This window comes from Taudactylus pleione, unplaced genomic scaffold (assembly GCF_031769625.1).
Source record: "Taudactylus pleione unplaced genomic scaffold, aTauple2 ptg000201l, whole genome shotgun sequence".
NCBI lineage: Eukaryota > Metazoa > Chordata > Amphibia > Anura > Myobatrachidae > Taudactylus > Taudactylus pleione.
Window position 1 is genome coordinate 2893606 of NW_028284603.1, and position 25049 is coordinate 2918654.

General features: G+C 41.4%; 1 protein-coding gene across 1 annotated transcript in view; it reads right to left on the reverse strand.

Moving 5' to 3' along the window:
• KIF16B (kinesin family member 16B) overlaps positions 1–25049 on the reverse strand; it is a 366374-nt gene that overhangs the window by 106480 nt on the left and 234845 nt on the right. The window contains exons 18-21 of the mRNA XM_088477200.1: positions 16063–16116; positions 6518–7858; positions 4561–4719; positions 4035–4143 (exon numbers count right to left, since the gene is read on the reverse strand). Of these exons, the coding sequence (XP_088333326.1) occupies positions 4035–4143; positions 4561–4719; positions 6518–7858; positions 16063–16116 (1663 nt within the window). The remainder of the gene's footprint in view (positions 1–4034; positions 4144–4560; positions 4720–6517; positions 7859–16062; positions 16117–25049) is intronic.

Here is a 25049-nt window from a genome sequence, read left to right on the forward strand (position 1 = left end):
GGACTCGGAACCCCAAAATTTGGGTGTGTCCGTATTTTCGCCAAACCCAAACTGCTTGTCGCTAATATGTATATGCCAAACACTATAGGTGCATCACCACGGACGAACGTAGTTCTAAGCAACATCAATCTGACATTGCCCATATGTTGCTAAAAGCTGGTGCACCTAGTCAAAAGAGGAATGGACAGGGTAACAGTTTGTGGCAGAAAATCTGTCAAAATGTGGTGTATAACTAATAACACAATAGAAAAACCAGCTACTGAATATTTCAGAGCATTTTTCATGCTGGCAGCAAAAATACTGCTTCAAAAACTCTACATACTTTTCAAGCAGATGTTAAATCACTTGTGTGACAGGTGCATAAGATATAAAATTCTATGCAGCACATTCAGGATTTAGCTGTGTTACTGCTGGCCCTAGATAATGTAAGAACAGAAAACTAGTGGACTGCTGCCAGGGGTGTAACTAGGCATTTGAAGGCCCCATAGCAAAAGTTTGTAAGGGCCCCTGTCTACCACCCAACGGTGGAAAATGTATATAACAAATGTAATTTTGGCAAGGAAGATGGGCCCCATAGCAGCTGCACCCCTTGCACCTATGGTAGTTACGCCCATGACTACTGCTATCCTCAACAGTACCAGTAACCATATGAATTCTTATCTAATATTTCAAATTAAAAACACAATAACTAAATCAATTTAATAGTAAAAAAAAAACAAAAAACACAAATGTATTTAAAATCAAAAGGAATTTTAAAATGTGTCAATTTACATTTTTCATTAAAATCAATAAAAGATCTGTAATCCCAGAGGAGGAGATCTGTTGCCGTAGTAGAAGGAATCTGGAACAAGCCAAGATCAGAGTAGATAGAAGTGGACACAGTTAGGAATTAATTCAGTTAATTCCAGAATATGGACAAGATGCTTTAGTACATAAGAATGGAAGAAAAAGCAAACACGGGGTCACTGGTACAAACCACAAATCAGGTAGGGGAAATTATCATCATCTCATAGTGTAAGGTTCTAACAGGGCTCAACAGGGAAGGAAAGCGGGGAGAACAGACAAAACATAAAACAGGGTGACACACAGAAGACTAAATAAATGCAGACATGAAAATATAGTGCAGGGAGAGCTCTCGTCACTAGAGAGCTAACGTTCTAATTGAAAGAGGGCAAAGCAAAAAGAAGAGGAGTGTACAGAGGTGTCCTTACACATATGTGCTGCCCAAAAACACCTCTCGGCGCGCATGGTCCCGTGAGACTCTGCTAGCATTGGGCATCATTTTTGCCAAAAATGCATCTAAGTCGCGATGCAACTAGGATGCAGTAGCAGACACCTGGATATCTGTGTGCACCTGAGTCTGTGAATCTGTGTACGAAGTGCTACAATGTAGCGGCTGCAGCATTTTTCATTCCCAGTTCCGATGTGCTTCATAAAGAGAAGACTCAGGTGCTCAGTCTGCTGGTGCTTCCTAGTCGCATTGCTTTGTTACACAGGATCTGGCGGCTCACTCGCACTAGGCAAGTCGTGCTGCATGGTGTAGCTCAGAGTGGAGATTACGACCCTTGTGAGGCGGCTTAAGTGTGGGCGGTATAGGTAGGAGTAGGGTAAGTTCTAATAAAGAAACAGGTTCTACAGAGCATTTTTCAAGGCTTCGCGAGAGTCTAATCGGGAAATTCCACACGTGGTTGGCCGCACAGGAGAAGTCTTAAAGACGAAAACAAGAGATGTTCCCAGAGGCGAGGTGAGACACATTTCAGAGGTAGATCTAAGAGGGAGAGTATTTTGAAATGAGATTTGAGATGTATGTGAGCGTGTGGTTGTTGAGGGCTGTGTAGGTAAGAGTGAGTCATTTAAATGGACTCTGGAGGAATCGGTGAACCGGTGTAACGAGCGTGGCAGATACAGAGAAGTTACATAAGAATTTTTTCTACAGCATTTAAGATGGACTTAATTGAGACGAGATGGGTGAGAGGACTGCCAGATAGGAGGCTGCAGTAGTCTAGGTGGGATATAATGAGAGTGGATAAGAGTTTTGAAAGCATCTTGGGTAAGAATAAGGGCAATTCTGACAATATTTCTAATGCTGGGCATACATTGCCAGATAAAAAGTTTGTCAGAATGACAGACATTTTATCTAACATGCCTGAATTACAGCAGATATAGTGGCCATATACACTTTGAGATAAATTACAGTGTATGGTCACACAATATCTATGAGGAGACATTTCTCTGTTCCTCTCCTGTGAAGGAACAGGGGAAATGTCGGGCAGCCGGCCGCAGCAGCACATACATTGCCAACTGCGGCCAACCAATGATCGGATTAGACGGGCATATTGGAAGATTGCTCGTGCCCGACCATCTGATCGTGGCTTTTCGTTCATAGACATACAATATGCGATTATCGCCTCAATCCACAGATAATCTGCAGGTAGGACGAATAATTGCATAATGTATGCCCGGCATAAGATGGAGATGACAGGACAGAGAGAGACTGGATGTGAGGACTATTATAGAGAGGGGACACTTAGACATTGCTATAAGTGGATCAGTGACCACTTTTATGAGTGCACTCAGCAGAACATTGGGGCGGAAGCCCTACTTCTGAGAGTCAAGTAAAGAGTGAGGAGAATGTGAAACAGGCAAAGGAGAGAAGAGAAATACTGTAGGGAGGTAGCTGGAGAGAGATGGTCTCTTTATAATTGGTGAGATGAGTGTTAATATGATCACTGTGGTAGGGAGTAAATGTGCTGTGAAAGGTGGATGAAGTGCAGGTAGGCAGAAATGCAAGTTAAAGGTAGAAAAGAGGTGATAGTAGTTAGAAGACTGTGTGTATGTATAAAAAAAAATTATGTAAAAAAGTATGTAAAAAAAAGTATGCTTATATATCGGTTATAAGAAGCTACTCAGTATAAAGAGCCCAGTGCTTCCTCTGATCGGCCACTGATTAGGAACAGGTGACTCGTAATTCAAATCCCTTATGCTGGCCATACATGCTACATTTATCAGGGCGACCGAGGGTTAAATATTGCTTGGTCGGGCATGCCGTATTGTCCAGTATGCCCGTCTGATGCAATATTTTTGTGTTAAACTGTCGGCCGTATCGGGCAGTGTAGGCCCAGCCGTGGCCGACAGACAAGACATCTCCTGTGTTCCTTGCCATGGAAGGAACAGGGAAACGTATCCTCCCGCACGGGCGGAGCGCAGATGTCTGGGCTAATACACTGTGACGGGGGCGTATCTATAATGGGTGCAGGGTGTGCGGGGAACATGGGCCCCTGGGTCCAGGGGGGCCCTGCACCGCACACCCTGCACCCATAATATTACTTTCCTCTCCGGAGTCCCACGTCGGCGCGGGGGTCCGGCGCTGTAAAACGACTGGAAAATGGCCGTGGCGGCCATTTTCCCATTGTTTGCGCATGCGCAGTACAAGGAAATTGGCCGCCGACGCCATTTTCCCGGTGACCTGTGCATACACTATAGACTCTAGGCACACTCTAGTGCCCAGAGTCTAGAACTCCGGCGCTGGCCGTGCACCACTCAGTGCGCTGCCGACGCCGGGCGGAGAGGAGGGGCCCGTGTCGGAGAGTGCACACGGGCCCCCTCCTCTCTAGAAACGCCCCTGCACTGTGAGCTATCTCACAGTGTATGCTGCGGACATCTGCGGGCTGGCAGGCATTTTATCTGGACGTGTATGCCCAGCTTCAGAATAAAATTTCTGGTATTGCACTTTGAAGAATTCTCTCAATGACAGACAAGCAAATCAACAGACAGGGAACAAAGAATCTAGGGGTTAGGTACCGGACAGGTCCAGGTCATGACACAGTAATTATCCATCACTTATCAAATTAATTCACTTTATTTTAGCGACAAAAACTATATCATGTTTTCCTCTTTTCTAAATTGGTGGCATATGTCATATTTTAGAAAATGTTTTGTTCTAATTAGCTCTTTAGCCCTGGCCTGCTGGCTACCACTATCATATTGCACTTTACATGCGGTACCAAACATCCACCGATTAAGCCATAACATACCTTTTCCGTTTCATATGAGTAGGACATACTGAGGCTGCTGAGGTCCTCACAGGGCACATTAACATTTTGAAGCCGTCTCTGCACTTCTTCTTCAATATAAGCATGAATACTGGAACATCATAAATATGTTAATCAAACTGTTTCGAAAGCAAATTGCACTTCTGTCGCTACAAGGGCCAAACAAGATTTCTCACATACTTAAGACTAGCAATTTACACTCTTATATAACGTTTAAAAAGCAGCAAATGTAATCAAAAAGTGACGTTTGTCAGCAGTATCCACTTACCGCACTGTGCACCATGCAATTTAGACATAATTGCACAATACTTTCAAATCTATGGAAATTACATTATTTATTTATTTTTTAACTACAATAATATTTTCTTTTAGCATGCAACCTGGAACAACAATAGTCTTTATCATAATGATAAAAGCACTCAGACACAAAATGCGCTTATTATAAGCTGTGCCCAGGTTTTACCATGTTATCTTTTGAAGACAATTTAAATATTATTACAGTATATACCTGTCATCAGTTAATTGAAACAAATGTGACTGAGATTTCACTGGGGTTGCCGGAGAGTTAGCTAGGGATGGCTTTTCCTCCAGAGCTCCTGACAGGTTCTTCGATAGCGGATCAGTCACATGTATCTTCTGTTTCAGTTGCTGGATTTCATGAGATAACCTGTGTATGTTTAACGCAAAAGTAACAACGAAATCCACACAGACAGTATAATAAAAACCAAACAGAGTAAAACAAATTAAGCAACAAGTGCATAGACCCACATTTTTCTAATTCAATATGAAAATAGACAGATGAATCAAGATGTTTAATACAGAGAGGGATAGTCCTCAAAATAATTTTACAGGGAATCCCCGAATACACAAATATTAAGTATCCCCAAAATGTACCTAAGGGTACAGCAGCAGATATCGGAGATCCACCGTTTTTTACTACTAAAGCGGCCCCCATAGACTTCTATGGGGGCTGCAAACATGTGAAAGCTTTTAGAATCTTGGTCCCGGCAGGCATTAGCCTATGGGCTACTGCACTGCATTTTTATTTGAGAGCTATCTGAAGCATCCGCCTGTACTTATATGAAGTTATCTACTACAGCAGCACAGACGGTGTAATGGTTAGCATTACTGCCTCACAGCACTGAGGTTGTGGGTTCATTATGGTCCTAACTGTGTGGAGTTTGCATATTCTCCCTGAGCTTGCATGGGTTTACAGTAAAGGCCATTTAAAACTTTATATGGTGTGATATATATATATATATATATATATATTTTTTTTTTTTTTATAGAAGTCCATGTAAAGCCAGCAACTGGCAGGACTTGATCAACCAGTAATTACTTTGTGTGGATATTAATGTCTAAATGCCCCTATTGGCTAAAAGTTGACTTAGGCTATTAGACTTTAAACTTGCCTAGGGGTTGAGTATTTAATATACCGGCAGTCGGGATGCCTGCTGTCAAACTGCCGACAGCAGCATCCCGATGCTCAGTATCCCGACAGGGGTCGGGTAAGTATACTAACCCTTCCCCCTTCTCCCCCTAACCCTCCCTTCTTGCACCCAAACCCTCCCCACCCCCTAACCCTCCCCGCTAGTGCCTAATCCTAACCCTCGTGCTTTGGTGCCTAAACCTAACCGTCGCCCCTTAGTGCCTACCCCCCCCCCAGTGGTGCCTAACCCTAACTCCCCCCAAAGCCTAACCCTAAACCCCCGTGGTGCCTAAACCTAACCATCCCACCCCCAGCGGCTAACAGCTAAGACGCCCCGGTGTACCTTCGATGGGGATGGCGGCTGTCAAGATTCCGGCGTCAGAATTTCTACACCTATCTTTAGTCCCGCGCCGGGCTTCTGCCGGCATACTAACTACATCCACTTGCCTAGACAAGTACATGCCGAAGTTGACTATATTGAAATATTTTATGCGGATAACATTCTAATGATCTCATTGGATACAGTTGGTCATACATCTACACAAGCCATTTCTGCTGAAGTTGGATTATTTTCTTGATTTTAACAGGTCAATTTATTATTTTATATTTAGACTCGTGCAGGGACTTTGGTTTTCCAATATCAACCAGCCCCCACTTTCGAACTCCCACAAGCAAACCTTAACATGACCATAATAATGGTCTTAAAACAACAGGAACTGTAGTCTGCAACCTTCAGAAATGTGTTTTGAGGGCAAAACTAAAATCCTTGTTAGAAGTGTGTTCTTTTTGAAAATTAAATGAATGGGTAAAGAGCCTTAGGACAATACGCAAGAGCAATTCTAGAAGCATATCCAGAATCAGTAATATTCACAGAATTTAATAAATAATAATTTAAGTATATGTTAAAATGATGCTTGAGATTAAATAAAAAAAAATTTGTAACCAAATTAATTCTTATTATTATTTAATAAGTTATTTCCCATCTTTAAAATACTGAGAATGAGGTTTAAGAAATGGAAGACATAACGCAGCTTACCGCTCCCTGTCTTGCTCCAAAGCTTTCTGCTCAGCTTCTAAGCTTGCCTGGAGCCCGGCCTGTTCCTGGCTACTGTCCATAGCGGCCAGCTTCCGTTTCTGCTCTTCTATTTCCACATCTATTGTAGACTGTTTCTGGAGTGTTGAATGTCTACGTTCCAATTTAGCAACTGCTTGCTCCAAGGCCTCCCTGTGCTGTTTTTCCCTTGATTCGAGGATCTCCTTCTCCTTTTTTCTAACTTTCTCTTCCTGGCGGGCAATGTTAGCTGTAAACTCAAAGGTTTCTTGCAGCTGTTGCAGTTGGTCACTGCTGGCTCTGAACTGTGCAAGCTGATCAGCCTTTTCTTCAATTTCCTTTTCAATCTGATATAAAGTTTTGTCTAACCCAAGCAAACCACTATCCAGAACCTCAGATGCTCTTTGCTTTTCATCCAACAAGGCAGGCAAATGATTCTGCTTTATGTACTGCAGTTGCCTCTCCTTACAGTGTAATCTGTGTTCTGTTTGCCTTATGTCCCCTTCCTCAATCATAGGAGTTATGGACAAAGAATAGTCATCGTCTTTCTTGTGTTCCATATTTGAGAGATTTAATCTACAGAGAATGTCATGATCAGCAATTATTTCCTTCTCTAAGCAATCTTTTTGCAGGTTGAAATCACCAACCAAGCTTGACAATTGCTCTAACTGCAGTCTCTTAAAAGTGGTGTACTTATTCGTTGCTTTTTCCACCTCGTCGGGGTCTTCTTCTCCTTCAGACCTAGCTTCCTTAGCTCGTAGAAGATCTTCTCTGACATCTTCAAGAACCTGGATTTCTTCTTCTAGTCTCAAAAAATCATCTCTTTTGAGAAGTTGGATCATCTCCTGCTTTTCTCTAAATTGTTCTTCGAGACGAAGAACAAGCTTCAACTGTTCTTTCTCTTGCTCTTCTAGCCGTCTCTTTTCCAGCTCTAGTTTCATATATTGCTCGTCCTTCTCCTTTTTAAGTTTTTCCAGTTCTTTAAAGATTTCCATTTTCTCTGCCTTTTCTGTACTGTGAAGTTCTTGAAGCCTTTGAAGTTCTTGCTGGACTCTTACAAAACACTCTTCTTCCTGTCGCTTTTTCTGGAGTTCTATTTCATGATGTTCTCTCGTTCTTTCTTCTTCAAATTTTTCCTTTTCGGCCAGCAAATCTTTCAGCCGGGTTTCAATGTCCATGCTTCGCCTCTTCAGGCTCTCTTCTTGCTTGCGAATTTGAAGCTGGACAATTTCTGTCTCTTTACGCTGATACTCAACTTCTTGCTGCATTTTTTCCAGTTCAGCTTTATCAGATCTCTGTTTTTCTTCCATCTTTTTTATCATTATCCTGAAATAAAAACAGTATATACAGTAGAGATTAAGTACAAAACATGAAGGCGGACAGGCCAATTCTCAAAAGATCAACATCCAGTTAATGGTGTGTTAAAATGAATGGAATGTTTTGGATTCTATTTCCAACCCTCACAGTGGCAGGGGCCATCACTTTTTAAAATTACTAGAACAAGACTTGGAAAATTTAAGGCTCTGTGGCTGTTTTGGAACTACAAGTTACCATAGTAAATTGTGCATTTGCACACAATGTAAGTGGCAAAAAGTGACATATGTTGCTACATGACTATGGCTTTTGGTCGTATCCCATTTTTTATTTCCTTCCGTGCCCCATATGGCTTAAAATTGGCTCTGTCTTTATGAGGACTTGTACAATCTTCTCACAACCCATGTTCTCTTTGGCTACAGGGAATAGCATGGCCAGAATTACATGCTAAAAAAATTAATTGCCTTTCCTCCTACTCCATGTCAACGCTCTACACCAGTAAGAAGTGATGATGGGTGGTGGATCTGTAAGAAATCTCAGCTTAGTATGCCAGTAACAAACGGAGCTTGCTTTTTATCTGTCTCTCATATCTGTCTCTCTTTCATACAGGCTTCTAATTGCCTGTATGAAACAAAGGATGGCTCGTCTCAGAGACAATACTGTTTCTCAGGAGTATTCAAAATGTGTCCCTCCAGATGCCGTGGAACTACACATCCCAGCATGCCCTGTCACAGTTTTAGCATGCCTTAATAGCAAAACTGAGGCAGGGCATGCTGGTATATGTAGTTCTACAGCATCTGGGGGGGGCCGCATTTGAATACCCCTGCTGTATGTTCTCATTTAGTGTGTGATTGAAGGAGACCTCCCAGGAAAATCCTAGTAATACCTATAGGTGGGGCAAATTTTAAGGTCCCCTAGTAATTAAAAAAAAAATCTCTACTTACCAGCACTCTCATACACCTGAGCAATGAGTTTTAATTTAACTATACTACATACAAATATTTAGTAACTTTCCTTATAAACGGAAACTACTCTGAATAGTAAAAGGCTCAAATAAAATAAATTTTTGGGGCTATTTCTAGTTGCATTTCTTGGGTTTGAGGGTTTAATGCATCAGAAGAAATACAAGCTGCAAGCTTCAACCATTTAAACACTTCTGAAATCTCATTGTCAGTTAGCAATAGACAGGTATCACTTCTCATTTCTCATTGCCAGTTCTCAGATCTCGCTCATAAATTCATGTGACACTGACTATGACTGATGAATACATTTGCCCAACTCCGGACACACAGTAATATCCTAAAAGGGACACTGCATCGGAGTTGAGCTGGTTGCATGGCAACTGCTTTGGGTTTTTGTGAAAAGAAATATATATAGGTTTAATCAGAGGAATAATATCAACATGGAAAATCTTTACGTTCTAACATTATACAGTACAACATGGGGACATGGCTTACTGCATTTTTATTTTTAATAAAACAAAATGAATAGCTTTTCTCCCTCTTATCTGAGAAGTAATCATCAGCTAAACTCACTTAACTTTCGAGTATGATGATATAGTTATTGTACTTGAACGAAAGCATGATTTTGTACAGTGCAATATAATACTACAAAGTATAATCATAATAAAATTAATGTCTTGGCTTTATTGTGAAAAAATTCTGCAAATTGCATTCAATCTTTCCACACAATAGTCTGTAGTTGGGTACACACCATACGATATATCGTCCGGTATATATTGGCCCGACTTGGATCGGAACGATATATTTCCTACACAACGTATAGTATGTACGCCCGATCCATTGTTCGCGGATGTCGTTCATTGAATTGTCTCATTTGTTGTGCTGAACATCAGATGGGACAATTCAATGAACAACGCGGTGTAGTTACATACAGCATATAACAATACACTGCGCCGCCATATGGAGCACTCAATGTATTGTTACATCGTTTACTGCATCGCTGGGTCGCAAAGTCTCAAAGTGTGTGCCCAGCTTATGACTCAGTCATAACAAACACTGTACAATTTACCACTTATAAAGGAGTAAAATTCTACCTAATTTTAATTACAGATGTGTCCTTATACACTGTGATAGCCCCTCCCGGGGCGACAGGTCTCGAGCGACTGGGCTGCGCCATTTGTCTTTTTTTGCTGACAATGAGCACATTATTTGCATTATTATAACAAGTAGAAAAATCTGAATTGCGTTGCTAGTGTACAGTGACCACTGGGGCTTGCGGCATTTGTACATCTGTGTGCGACTGTGTGACAGTCTGAATCTGTATAAAAAGGACTCTGATACGAGCATCTGTGGCTTTTATCAAGTCAAGTTCCGCTGTGCTTCATTGATGTCTTTGTACTGGCGTTATACCCATTTCTATGCAATTAAAGTCACAGCCCTAGTATACTGATTGGAAGAGCTGTTAACAGTGGCGCTCACAATGCAGCCTAATGATGGATTGCTGCTGCCAAAAAAAGTCTCTGCAGTTTTTTTCAAATGAATAATACTACGATAATATTGGCTACACAATCATCATCACTCTCAGGGTCTGATTCAGACCCGATCGGAAGGCTTCGTTCGCAAGCAGTCTGGCGATGTTTGCAATGTGCGCATGCGTACAAGACGCAGTGCCCGTGCGCAAACCAGTTACTGCGATCGGGAAGTGTTCGCACCCAGTACACAGACGCCCCCGCAAGCATGAGTGATAGGACGTGCCATTTGTGGGTGGTCGATGGTAACGAGGGGTGTGGTGGTGCGAACGCAGGCGTGTCTGTGTGTTGGAACGCCATATCAGAGGCGTGCATAATTAAGACGCATCGTCAGCATACACGTCACATGGCTAAATTAAACCCAGCAGCACTCGCAGTGCTTGCGGTAGGGTACGGTCAGCCACAAATGGTGCGTATGGGTCCGATGTCAGCTGATGTTACCGATTGTTTAATACACTTCCTGGAGATGATGTATGTTACTAAAGGAAAGTGGGCGCTTGTGTCAGGCTGGTGGGCGTCTAATTTCATACCGCGATCGCACGGCAAAACATAGTGGGCGTGCTGATGTCTTGCTAGTGATCACGGGAGTTGCATACTTTGGATGCGGACAGCTACGTGCGAATGCAGCCTTGCAACCGGGTCTGAATCAGACCCTCAGTCTCAAGGGATTAAATTATATTACATAGGCTGCGAGAGAGAGATCAAAAGATCTCTCTCCTGCTCCTGGAGTCCCTATAGGCTGAAAGCAGTTTACAACATCTGAAGAAGTGTAAAGTACCGGGGCCAAACTCCGAAAAGCTTAGTTTTTGGAATCTGGTATATAGGGGTCAGATCGGATTCCCCATTGATAATAATGAGGACAGCGATCTGCAGTGCTAATTAGCACATTGCCTAAGAATTCTGTGAAATCTCCTGCATTGTGCACTGTACTCTAAAACCCACATGATGACTAACCACCTACAGTGCCTTGCAAAAGTATTCACCCCCTTTGCATTTTTCATGTTTTGTTGCCTCACAACCTGGAATTAAAATGGATTGTTTGAAGGTGTGCATCATTTCATTCACAGAATATGCCTACAACTGTGAAGTTGTGTTTTTATTTTTATATTGTGAATCAAACAACATTTAAAGTCAGAACTTTGTCGAGCCACCTTTTGCGGCAATTACTGCTGCAAGTCGCTTTGGATAAGTCTCTATGAGCTTGCCACATCTTGCCCTGGAATTTTTGCCCATTCCTCAAGGCAAAACTGCTCCAGCTCCTTCATGTTGGATGGTTTTCAAGTTTTGAGCAATCTTCAAGTCTGACCACAGATTCTCAATTGGATTGAGATCTGGGCTTTGACTAGGCCATCCAACACATTTAAAGGTTTCCCCTTAAACCACTCGAGTGTTGCTTTAGCAGTATGCTTCGGGTCATTGCACTGCTGGAAGGTGAACCTCTGTCCCAGTCTCAAATCACAGTCAGACTGAAACAGGTTTTGCTCAAGAATATCCCTGTATTTAGCACCATCCATCATTCCCTCGGCTCAAATCAGTTTCCCAGTCCCTGCTGCTGAAAAACACCCCCACAGCATGATGCTGCCACCACCATGTTTCACTGTGGGGATGGTGTTCTTGGGGTGATGGGACGTGTTGGTTTGCGCCAGACATAGCGTTTTCCTTGGTGGCCGAAAAGTTCAATTTTAGTCTCATCTGACCAGAGCACCTTCCTCCATACATTTGGGGAGTCGCCCACATGCCTGTTGGCAAACTCAAATCGTGTCTTCTTATTTTTATCACTAAGTAATGGCATTTTTCTGGCCACTCTTCCATAAGGCCCAGCTCTATGGAGTGTACGGCTTATTGTGGTCACATGCACAGATACACCAGTCTCTGCTGTGGAACTCTGCAGCTCCTTCAGGTTTACCTCTGGTCTCTGTGCTGCCTCTCTGATTAATGCTCTCCTTGCCCGGTCTGTGAGTTTTGGAGGGCGGCCCTCTCTTGGCAGGTTTGTTGTGGTACCATGTTCTTTACATTTGATGATGATGATGGATTTGATGGTGCTCTGGGTATCATCAAAGATTTCAATATTTTTTTTATAATCCAACCCAGAATTGTACTTCTCAACAACTTTCTCCCTGACTTGTTTGAAGAGCTCCTTGGTCTTCATGGTGTGATGCCTCTTGCTTAGTGGTGTTGCAGCCTCTGGGGCCTTTCTGAAAAGGTGTGTTTATACTGACTGATCATGTGACACTTAGATTTGACACAGGTGGACTTCATTTCACTAATTATGTGACTTCTGAAGGTAATTGGTTGCATCCGAACTTTTGAGGCTCTTCATAGCAAAGGGGGTGATTACATATGCACATGCCAATTTTCAGAATTTTATTTATAAAGATTATTTTTTATATTTTTTTTTCTAATTTCACTTCACCGAATTAGACTATTTTGTGCAGATCCATCACATAAAATTCAGATTAAAAAAAATAAAATAAATGACAGGTTGTAATGTAACAAAAAAAGTAAAAAGCCAAGGGGTGTGAATACTTTTGCAAGGCACTGTACTTTAAAGGACAGGAATAAAATTGGCAAAACAAAATCAAACAATTTTACATTTTGTATGCGCTTAGCAAGTCGGTATATGAACATTACCGTTGCTTTTAAGGCATCAGGTGAAAAATGCAGTATTTGTGGGTATTTCTATCTTTTCGTGCAGAACTAAGATGGTTTGAGGACAAAAACTTTTATAGTCAAAGCAGGAACATTTTTCAACCCAAAATGTGCTATACTCTTTGAATTATTCAAATGCTTCCTGAGATATGCTTTTAAACTATTTTCTCTGCTGGCGAAGTTTTACAGTAATGGATGTATAGGTACTTGCACAAATTCAGAGATTTGCAAGTGAATACTGACTGACTTATCTTTATGTTTTCTATTAAAATAAGGAGACAGCCATCTTTTGATTTGCGATATAATGTCTTACCTTGGAAACTACAGTCAGATTAAGGGCCTAATCTTGGAAGCTGATAAACAGCACCAATTTCTTCATGTCTTTCTATTAAATTGCTTTGGTTTCCAGGGTCACACGTCACAGAAGAGCGTGAGGTAAATTTCATGAATAACATTGACAAATATGAATGTGAAGTGTACAATTTTTTTTTTTTTTTTTTGCTTGCAGATCACGAATCAAAAGAATGCGGTAGTTTGCTTAACATGAAAGTTTGTCCTCGTAGTGAAATAAAAGAAAACGTTTGGCAGAAAATTTCTAAAATACCAGGAAAATAGTGTAATATGGTTCCAGTGGCTCGACTTCAAGGACTATTTATTGCTCTGTGTGCTCAGGGGATGTAGTTCATATACCGGCTGTCGGGATGCCGATGCCGAAATCCCGACGCCAGTCAGAATACTGGCGCCAGAATCACGACCACCAGCATCCCGACGGTAAGTTTTGGGGTTAGGGGGAGGGTTTGGTTTAGGCACTAGGGGAGGGTCGTGTTAGACTGCTGGGGAGGGGGGAGGTTAGGTTCGGGCTCCGTGAGGGGGGAGGGTTCGGTTTAAGCTGTGGGGAGGGAGAGTTAGGTTTAGGGTTAGGAAACTTGCCTGCAGGAGTAGGTAACCTAACCCTGTTGGGATGCCGACATGAGGATTATGACCACCGGCATCCTGACGGTAAGTATTGGGGATAGGCACTACGGGAGGGCTAGGTTTAGTCTGCGGGGGGTCGGGGAGGGTTAGTCTGTGGGGGAGGGGTGGGGTTAGGCTGCGGGGAGGGGGGAGGGTTAGGTTTAGGGGTAGTGTTAGTATACTTGCCTGCTGTTGTCGGTATCCTAACCCTGTCGGGATGCCGGCATTAAGATTCTGACCGCCGGCATCCTGTACCCAACTGTGCTCAGTGTATAATCCCCTCCAAATGAAGGTGTTGTGGCCGTCTTTATGCTTTCTCACCTTGATATTTTGGGTTCTACGCGCCATAAGAGGTACGTGCCTGTGATGCAGGAGGAAAACCTCTCCACATTCCATTGTTGACCCTCGCCTCTCCGCTCTCTTGTATGTTTACCTTCCTCATCTTTGTGGTTCCATATATTAATCGGGAGTATACGATCTATATTTGTGGCTTATAGTCATTGTGAAGCATATTACTGTATCGTGTTGCAACTACTCTAGTATCGTGCTAACTCTTGTAAATGTACCCGTGCCTAAAAAAGAGATTGCAAAAATAAAAATCAATGAAAAAAAAAAAGGAAACTACAAGGTAATGTGAAGGTGCGGAGGAGTATTTCACAGACTGAGGCCTAGTGGTTAATTTTACATACTTGTCTCTAGGCGTCTATTATTTGGGAAAAGTGAGCAAAAATGTTCTCTTTGGGGAAAAAAGGGGGCAAAGTCAGTGGGTAATCTGCTTTTTAGGAATGCCTATAATCCAGGATAATGAGCCATATTCAGAGTCAGATGCAAGCGCAATAGAAATGTGCAATTTAAAGAAAAAAAACATCAAATAGCACTTTTACGACCTATCCTGAGTCAGTCGTATCCACTAGTGTCGAGCTGCGACTCCCCCCCCCCCCCCTCCTTATCATACTGGTTTGAGAGAAGACTGGATTGCGGCTGGAGGCAGCGCTTCACGGAGACTACAGAAGATGCTATAAATCGCAGCACACAATGTAAAAATATTGAACTTGATTGCTGGGTTGTGCAGCTAATAAGTGGCTTAGAGTATCTGATTGCTCTGCAAAGCAAATATATATTTTTTGACATTTTCATTTCAACACTTATCATATGTTCAGCCATCCCCCATTGTACATATATCATTCTTTATTTCTGCAAAACGAGGATTCCTTGCTGTGTACGTATCTTTTTAATTACTGCGTCTGCTGTTTTCATGTATTTTAATAAATGGGTGTGTTTCACACATTTCTCGCAAATTGCGACCAATCAGACGCAGTCACCATTGGCAGCTTTGCAGTTAATCACTATCAACTTTACACTTACACCAGGGTCAGAGATTACGCAAGTCACGCCCCTTCAGTAGGCTGCTTTCGAGACTTTTCGGGAGCCATGTCTGTTTTAGCATCAGACTACATATGCTCAGAACACGTCCATTGCTCGTTGCTAATCTTTTATAGTTAGTTAGAAACTTTTTTTTTTTAGCAGCATGCCGATGATACAAAAATATGACACACACATACACTGCGGTCCTGTCCAAGAATATCACCTTTCTGGAAAACTTTAAAAAAAAATAAATTTGGAAATCGTAATACTTAAAATCCTTAACGAACATTCTATTCTGTTCCTCATGATGTCCAACAAACCTTCTCATCTTCTCTGACGTATTCTTGTGACCACTAGAGCTACACCTAGACACGGAACATACAGTACATAGATCATCGATCTAGGAATTAATGGATCTGAGAACGCTGCACCCCTAGGAGCACAAGGGTGTTGATAGCTTCAATCAATGGCTCCATTTCCTTTCTCACTTCTACGTGGTATGAATGGATTATGCTTATGAGCTCTATTGACCTTAAGATGATCGATTTAACTTGTAGAGCGTTTGTTTCCAAATGTATTTCCGTACCCACACATTTATTGCCTTTAATACTTTATTTAAGCCCCCCCCCAATTTCTGAATGTTTCTTCCTCTACCGTGCCTATGCCGCTTCATTATATTTTCCTAAATAATCTTAAAAAAGAAAACACATTAAAAAAAATCACAATTACCACATTTCTTTCTTTATTGATTTAATACCTTTTATTTTCAAGTTTCTCAAGTTCTTCTCTTTGTTGTCTTTCAAATTCCAGTCTGGTAAGAAAGGAGAATACATTTAGTTATATAAGGAACTTTGTATTAAAGAATATCTGGCAATGAATGATGACCATGGAAAATGTATTTAAAAGGAAGCTTTAAACAAGACGAGGATTTTTTTTTTTCAGTTTTCACGGGAAATGAAAAATGGTTTTGACCAAAGCTACTAATTAGGTTTCCAGCTGCTGGGCACATCTATTTGAAAGTTTAAATGTAAATGAATTTCTTTAGAAGAAACTATTTAAGTGGTAATGTTAAATAAGACAGATAAATGATTAGCACAGTCTTTGCAAGTTCACTACATTCAGACATGGCAATCAATACATAGAAATTGAGTTTCTCTACCTTAGACAGATTGGTCCTTTTACAGGGAAAAAGCTGCCACCGGAGGTAGAGAGAAAGCAAAGTGATCAATTGTGAAAAGGTTAAAAGAAAAAGAAGAAAAAAAAATATAAAGAACAAAATGTGTTCAGAACTATTGTCAAAAATAACCATCAATAAAGTGCTTAAAATACTGATCCCTATAAGCATATAAAAAATAAATATTTCACTCTAACACCATATTTAGTGATTTTACTTATTCTATTTTGAGTGCAAAAATTATTTACCACAAATGTGTACTTTTTTTTTTATCCACTCAAAAATGAAAATAAAAATTTGCAGCAAACAACTTAATTCAAGATGGAAAATGTATTTTTAAAATATAAAAAGAGAAGGCATAACATAAAAGACCTGTAACCATGAATGGGTGCAGGTTAATGTGTATGGATGAGATGAAAGATACAGATCTTGTGCAGAGCGGAGAGGTCGAGTTGGGAGAAATTATGAGACAAATGAAGGGATGTATGTTTGCAGTATTTTATATTAGATTGATTAAATACAGAAACCGATGTAGAGAGATCAGGGCTGCAACAGATTGTTTTGCGGGAAAAATCAGTCTAGCCACTGCATTCAATATAGACTGTTGGAATAAAAACTGGTTAGAGAAAGACCAGTGAGGAGTGGAAAATAATAGTCAATGCGGGATATATTGGGTGTATGAAATGAAGTTATTTCCCTATCTTGGTAAGTTACATGCATATACTGTTTCTAAGATGTACAGATATGTCCTCACTCGTCTTTGTTGCAATCGCGACAAAAAGCCCCTCTCCGCGTGCCTGGTCCCTTGAGATGGTGGGCATCTTTTTTGCAGAAAACGAGTCTAAGTCACAATGTGACTAGGACACACCAGGAATCAACATGCAAAGTGCTACAATGCAGCGGCCGCAACTTTTTTCCACGCCAAGTTCAGTTTACAGTCTTCGTTGCACACAGATATATATATATATATTTATATATATTTTTATATATATATATATATATTAGACAGAGAGAGATCAGTGATCAAGTAATGCACACAAACTCAAAATAGTGGCTGGCTAATATTTTCTATAGTTTTTTTTTCCACTTTTGCAAATTGGCCTGCTGGTCTTTCTGGTGCATGTACATGTTTTGTTGGGAGTGGCAGGAGCTGTATATGTTGCTGGTCTTAAAAATGGTCAGAGAGATGAGTGAAGCAGATGTGGCTTTGTACAGATGTGTTCACATACACCTTTCCTTATCTCTAGCCATACGGCCAAATGTGCCATGCCTTAGAATCTGTGAATTAGCCACACCTTGTGATTTTTCTTAAAATTTGCTACATGAATACTTTTGCAGGAAAAAAAATTTGGGATCCATCCAATTGCTACTCGTCGTGGAGCGTCTTAGCCATGCTGGCAAAATGAAGCAAAAAGGAAATATGATTTTATATCGTAACTAGTAATACTGGCCATGTGTCTTTTTTGGAAACAAAAAACTAAGGATATTGTGGTCACATTCAAAAGAGAGTGCTCATGTTATTGTGAAAAATAAATATATACAGTATATATATATATATATATATATATATATATATATATATATACACACACATATATACATACACACACTTATACTTTTATATCGTGTATATAATGAAACATGCTAAACAGAGTTTTAGTATTTAAAATAATTAAAACAATACATAGGCAGATTCTCGAGATCGGAGATAGGATGTGTCTCTTCTGCTGCATCTAACCTATCTATCCACTCCAAGTCACTTTGCTTTAACCAAGATGGAAGAGTTAAAAGCTTGAAGCCATAGGCACCAACTACTATAGTTACGGTAATGCAGCTTGACACTGAATGAAATCAAACAAATGGGTAGTTCATGACAGACCCTCGAGCTAGTCCCTTGCACTTTGAACTGAAGCATTAAGATGTCTGCACGCTATGTTCAACAGAAGAGTTTGCAATAATGTGTCAGGGACAGTGCATGGAAAAAACCATTGTGAACACTCATTTACACGAGACTCAAGCAATATGGCGAGTCTAACAGAAACTACCACCAATGGGACCATTACATTTACTATAATACTTCATGATGATACATTCAAATCATTGCACTCTGTAAATTCTCAATAAGCATATCTCGCAGAAGCCTAGAATGACATTAATGTTAGGTGGGACTACCCAGAGTGAATCTGAGTTGACAAACTTCAAAGAAAATGTGTATTTTTTCTTCACTGGGAACTTATTCTGTGTTGAAACGGTGACCATGTGAGGATGCTGTTACACATCAGTCCCTTATGTCATCTCTTCCAGGATGTGTCAGTGCGATCTAAAGCTCAACATGACAAAGACCAAACGTATTGTTTTCCTTCCTTCCAGGGTGTAGTTAGGAAGCCGGCGGTCGAAATGCCGACCGCCAGCTTCCCGATTGTGAAATCCCGGGCATGGGAATAATGATAGGTGTCTAAATACCGACGTCTATCATCAGCCCCACGACAAATTCCCGACGCCTGGCATTCCGAACGTAAGTAAGCCGGGCATCGGGAGCGCTTAGCTGAGGGGGGGAGGGTTAGGATTGTGGACTACCGGGGGAACTTAGGTTAGGCACCCCCCCTGGGAGGGATAGGTTAAGGGAAGTGGGAGTTAGGGTCAGGCACCCCCTGGGGGAGGTAAGGTTTACCTGGGAGGGTTATGTTTAGGGTGCGGGGAGGGGAGGTTAGGTTTAGGCACCCCTGGGGGGAGGTTAGGTACTAGGGGGTGTTAGGGTTAGGCACCCCTAACGGAGCATTGGGGGGGGAGGCGGGTTAGGGGTGTTACTTACCTTAGACGGAATCTTCAGCTGCCGGCCCTCCATCGTCGGTATTTCATCCGTCAGACTTAGATCCAGCGGTGAATCATACCGATGCCATCTCTCACATCTGTTTTCCATGTACAGAGTTGAGCGAACTTTGTGGCGCCTTTACAAATAAAAGTTAATAATACTATTCCTCTCTTTCTCGTGTTCTACAATATCTCATATTTACTCTAAACACTGCAAACATCGGGCATGCCGGATCACTATCCGGAAATAAAGTGAAAGCGGAAGCCTTGCTTCTAATGCTGGGCATACATTGTCACTCAAGCCGGCAGTGGATCACGCAGATGTTCCGATGCTGCATCCATGGATGCAGCTCGGAACAGTAATGCATGCAGGAGGCGTGATGCCTCCTGCTACATTACAATAGTGCGATCGCAGCTGCAACCATGGTAGCAGCTGCGATAGCAATTGCGTGGGACCTTGAATCACCACCATAGCAAGTTAGAGTAATGAAATATGCATCTTTGCGATCACCAGGAGATGGGTACATCTTAGATTTTTCTCTCTATCCGCGATGCGGGCGTTTTTGGTTGTCAATTGGGCCTATGTACAGAAGAGAACCATCTCATGGGTGTGTAGCAAGAGATAAACCATACAGGCATCATATTGCCAAGAGGGCACCTATTTCAGACTACTCTCTTGCACCTAGTGTGAGATAGGTGTAAGTACTGATGATAATGACGATGGCTGCTCTCGCGTCTGGGAAAAGTGGTGTGGTGTGATATGTACTGTACGCATTAGGATATGTGTATAGTCACTTTAGAATTCTGTTTGCAATCCATACGCTTTGAGTATGCGGCTGCATTCGGACCCTCATGAGACTCAGAATCAGGCTATTAATTTACAGATAATGAAATAAATACAGATAGTGAGCAAAAATAATACACTAATGTGATGAATGTTTTGAAAAAGAACAAAAAACTGTTGCACAGACTTGCCCAATAGCAATAGCTCTTTTGTGAAACTATGCCGTCACCTAACATGAAACTTGCAGTGGCTGAAGGGTTTGTGACAGAGAGGACAACCATTTCAATGGATGCAGGAGAGTATTTTTGAATGTATCACAATACAGGAAAACCTGACAATCTGCCATCCATTGGGAGAGTTGCAATACCTACAGCATGTGAAGGTCACCTTGGACTGAATCCTTAAAAAGATTAATTTGTATAAAAAAAGTATCCCAAATTAAGTTTTTAAATGAGTTCTCATTGTACCCAATAAAACAAAATTTGAAAATTGGGGAGTTGAACAAAAATCGAGCACATCTGCTCCTGCATGGTAGCAGATTAGGTTCAGGCACTTTGGGAGGGTTATGGTTAGGAGATGGGGAGGGTTAGGATACTATTAAAGGACTGATTCATGTTTTTAGGTCCTTGGGTTTGCGATGAGCATTGATGAGTCTGTCAGGACATTGCACGGGTGGAGGAAACATTTTAGCCCTTTTCACCCATTTAGGAGTCAAATTTAGTAAAATCCCCTCTTTGTGGGTACCTACGTCATTGAAGGCATATACTCACCGATTTCCATGTTTCTAGGACCAGGCTGGGCATTGATGAGTCAGTCAGTCTAGACTTATATATATATATATATATATATATATATATACACACATATTATATATACATACATATACACACACACATATATATACATACATACATACATACACACACTATATGGATGAAAGTATTTGGCCACTCCTGTTGATTATTAAAGTGAAGTGTTTCAATCAGGCCCGTTGCCACAGGTGTATAAAATCAAGCACCTAGTCATTTGCAAACATGTGTGATAAAAAACAGCTCGGGGACTTTATGCGGTGGACTGTAATAGGATGCCACCTTTGCAATTAGACGGTTCGTGAAATTTCATTCCTGCTGGATATTCTACAGTCAACTGTAAGTGATATTATTAGAAAGTGGAAGCTGATTCCATAGCTGAAGAGTTGAAACTTCGACTGACATAATGTAAGCACAAAAACTGTGCGACAGAGCCATTTTCATGTGATGCCTTGGGGGGGTCCTAGGCTGGATGTTTTTTGGGGTGCACTGCGCCCCGGACGTGAACCTCTTAGTGTTAGGGACTGCTAGTGACAGAGAAGCCGTGAAGAGGCCTAGCAGCTTCCCATGTATTTGCAAATGCATGCAACCAATATCTCTGATTTATATTACCATATAGTGTTGATATGTTGTTGCTAGTACAATTCAGTGTGCTGAGGAACAATAGGAGGTTAAAACCCCCCTCTCTTTTCTACTTGGTATGACCCCTCCCTTTCATGCACCTGAAAAGTACGATCAGATTGATTGAGCAGCTGATATTTTTTTTGTTTTTGGTTATGAGATGCATGAATGAGCCAGCATTAGCAGGGCATGCTGGTTCTAGTAGTGCTAGTTGGAGTTCCAAGGAGTGACTCCCAGGTAAGCTGGCTCTCAATTTGGACGCATTTAGGTGTGTGCCTTTATCATGAGGCCTTACATTTGCCAAAATATATGTGCCTTTATTATGAGGCATTAATTGGTATATATTACATTTGGGGTGAGCGTTTGGGCGTAGGGCCCCCCGAGGCCACTCTGGATGGGCCTCCTCAGGGCATCACCACTTAATACACATAGTTACTTTTCACATCACCTTTTTATGTTTGTTTATTATTCATGCATTTTTTCACATATATTTTAACCTCTCATTCCACACTTATTGATTACTCGCACACATCTATACTTTACACTGCACTATCACTCTTTTTCCATTTTCGTGTGATGCCTTGGGGGGGTCCTGGGCTGGATGTTTTTTGGGGTGCACTGCACCCCGGACGTGAACCTCTTAGTGTTAGGGACTGCTAGTGACAGAGAAGCCGTGAAGAGGCCTAGCAGCTTCCCATGTATTTGCAAATGCATGCAACCAATATCTCTGATTTCTATTACCATATAGTGTTGATATGTTGTTGCTAGTACAATTCAGTGTGCTGAGGAACAATAGGGGGTTAAAACCCCCTCTCTTTTCTACTTGGTATGACCCCTCCCTTTCATGCACCTGAAAAGTACTATCAGATTGATTGAGCAGCTGCCATTTTTTTTTCCATTGTGTGTATTGTGAAGCTGATTTACATTTATGTATATGTTTATACCCTATTAAACATTTGTCATATCGCTCAGTGGAGCTCAATTTATATAGTACCTCATTCAACTTATGGTAAGAATATATCCATACACCACCAGGGGTTGAATATCCATTAACCACTAGACACCATTACTACACCACAAGGGGAAGCACAATAGATACTACACTATTACTATTATCCCACAAGAGGGCTGGCACCCTCTTATCTAAGTGCTGCATACCCCGGCCACTAAACTCCAGTGCGCAGGAATACCAAACTTTTGTCTAGTTGTCACACTATGCTTGCAGCACAGGTGTACATTATTTGACATTACACAGTATTATTGATTGGTTTTGCATAGCTGTCGACTTTCTCATTTCGGTCTTCACACTGTGTCTTATAACTGTAAACCTTCTCATTGTTGGTCTTCACACTGTCGTCCTCATACCTGTCGACCTTCGTACTGTTGCTCTATAATTGTTGGGCTTTTGACTGTTGACCTTTTTCACTGTCGGTTTTGTGGCTGTCTATGATTTTACTGTCAACCATCTGTCTGTTGGTCTTCATGCTGTCAACCTCATTTATGTCTGAGTTAGCTTTGTCGACCTTTTTTCTATGTCTGCACTTTGTTTGTCAATCTTTGTAGTTTCAGGTCTATGTCATGTTGATGAATCGACCTAGTCAGTCTTTGTTTGTTCGATCATGTGTCCAAGTCGATCTTGGTGTTGTCGACCATATGTCCCTGTCAACCTTCTGGTTGCCGACCTTTCCATTGTCAACCTATTCACTGTTGATCAGTCATCTGGATACCACTGCCATCGATTATGTGGCATCGGTGCTGCGCCATCAATAGCAAAAACCCTTGTCATGTGCTACAGTACAGACCATTGCTGGTTGTCAAACTATCAATGGTCGATGGTCATCCCTACCACAGTGGATACACCTTTGTCGGTCGGCTACAATCAACGATACTCACGATCCTCCATTTCTGCCTCTTCTTAAAAATGCTTGTAAATCAGCAACCAGTATTAGCATTTTCATGAAAACGATTACAACATTCTACCATACCTACAAACTTTCCTGGAAGTTTTCGGGAGTAACCCAAATTTGCATGCATTCCTCTGCACCCCCGGAAGAGTAGTCAGTCCTCCCGCATCTTGCCCACTTCCTAGTGAAGTGGGCACTATGGGGACGATACTCCTGAGAATCGCGGGTAAACAGTGAAGGGACTGTTAGTTAGGTTTTTTTTGGTAAATATATTACTACAAGAAGTATTCCTGGTCTCCAGCAGAGCAGCAGCACTGTGGGACGCTTGCCTTTCTCAAATACAAGTAACTTGAGATTCTTCAGCTCTATTGCATTAGCTTTGCCACTGTCAGTCTGAGATTGATCTGTTTGTTCCCTGTAGCTGTCGTGACATATTACACACTGCCTGTAACTCTCACTTGAAAATATTTATTCATATGCTTTTAAGATGCTCTTGGCTTTTCATCAGATGAGTTTTTTCTATCCTTTCTATTTTGCTATAGATCTTGTAGAGATTTATCTACTGCCAAAATAAAGCCTGATAAAAGCAACTTAATTTCTTCTTTTAGTTAGGGTTGGATAGAAAAGTATTTCTTAAGGATGAGTATGACCTTACAAATACTTTGTGACTGTTTATGTATTAGGAGAGCTTCCTATATCTGTAACTGCTGCTTGTTCATTAATATCATCCCCAACTGTGTGGAGTTTGTATATTCTCCCTGTGCTTGTGTAGGTTTCCTGTTGGTTTTCTGGTTTCCTCCCAAACTCCAAAAAATTTATGGTAGGTTAATTGGCTCCCTACAAAAAAATTAAGTATTTGTGTACATGTGGTAGGGAAAATAGATTGTAAGCTCCACTAGGACAGGGACTGATGTGAATGGCTAAATATTCTCTGTAAAGTGCTGCTGAATATGTGTGCGCTATATAAATAACCAGTAATAAATAAATGTTAATAATAAATTATGAATAATCGATACAGTGGGGATTATTGACCCCATTTTAGCTTTGACAAATAGAATTTTTTATGGATAAGTTTTCAGAAATTTTAAATGAAAAATTGGAACACACCTATGTGACCTAATGGAGGATCATGAAATATATACATAGGGGGGAAATATATCAAACCTACTAAGGAGTGGAGAAGTTGCCCATAGCAGCTATTCAGCTTTGAGGTAGAATATATCATTTACATTCTATAAAATGATAGCAGGAAGCTGATTAGTTGCTATGGTTAATTTCTCCAGTTGTCCACTTTACTTTTTTACAGGGTTTGATATATTTCCTCTGTTAGTCCCACTTATCATGATAATCTGGGTGAATCCAAAAGGGATGCAATCATAACATTTGCAGCCACTAATAGGAGGAGCTTTGGGGATGCAGTCACAAAGCTGACGGTCGAAATGCCGACTGCAGGCTTCCCCGAGTGTCTAATCCTGCTAGGGGTCTTAATGATAGGCGTCAAAATCCCGTCGCCTATCTTTATCCCTACGCCGGGAACCTGACGCCTGGCATCCCGAACAAAGGTAAGCCGGGCAGCGTGCCTGGACAGCCCCGGGGGGGGGTTTAGGCTAGGGTAAGGGGGGGTTAGGTTTAGACACCCCT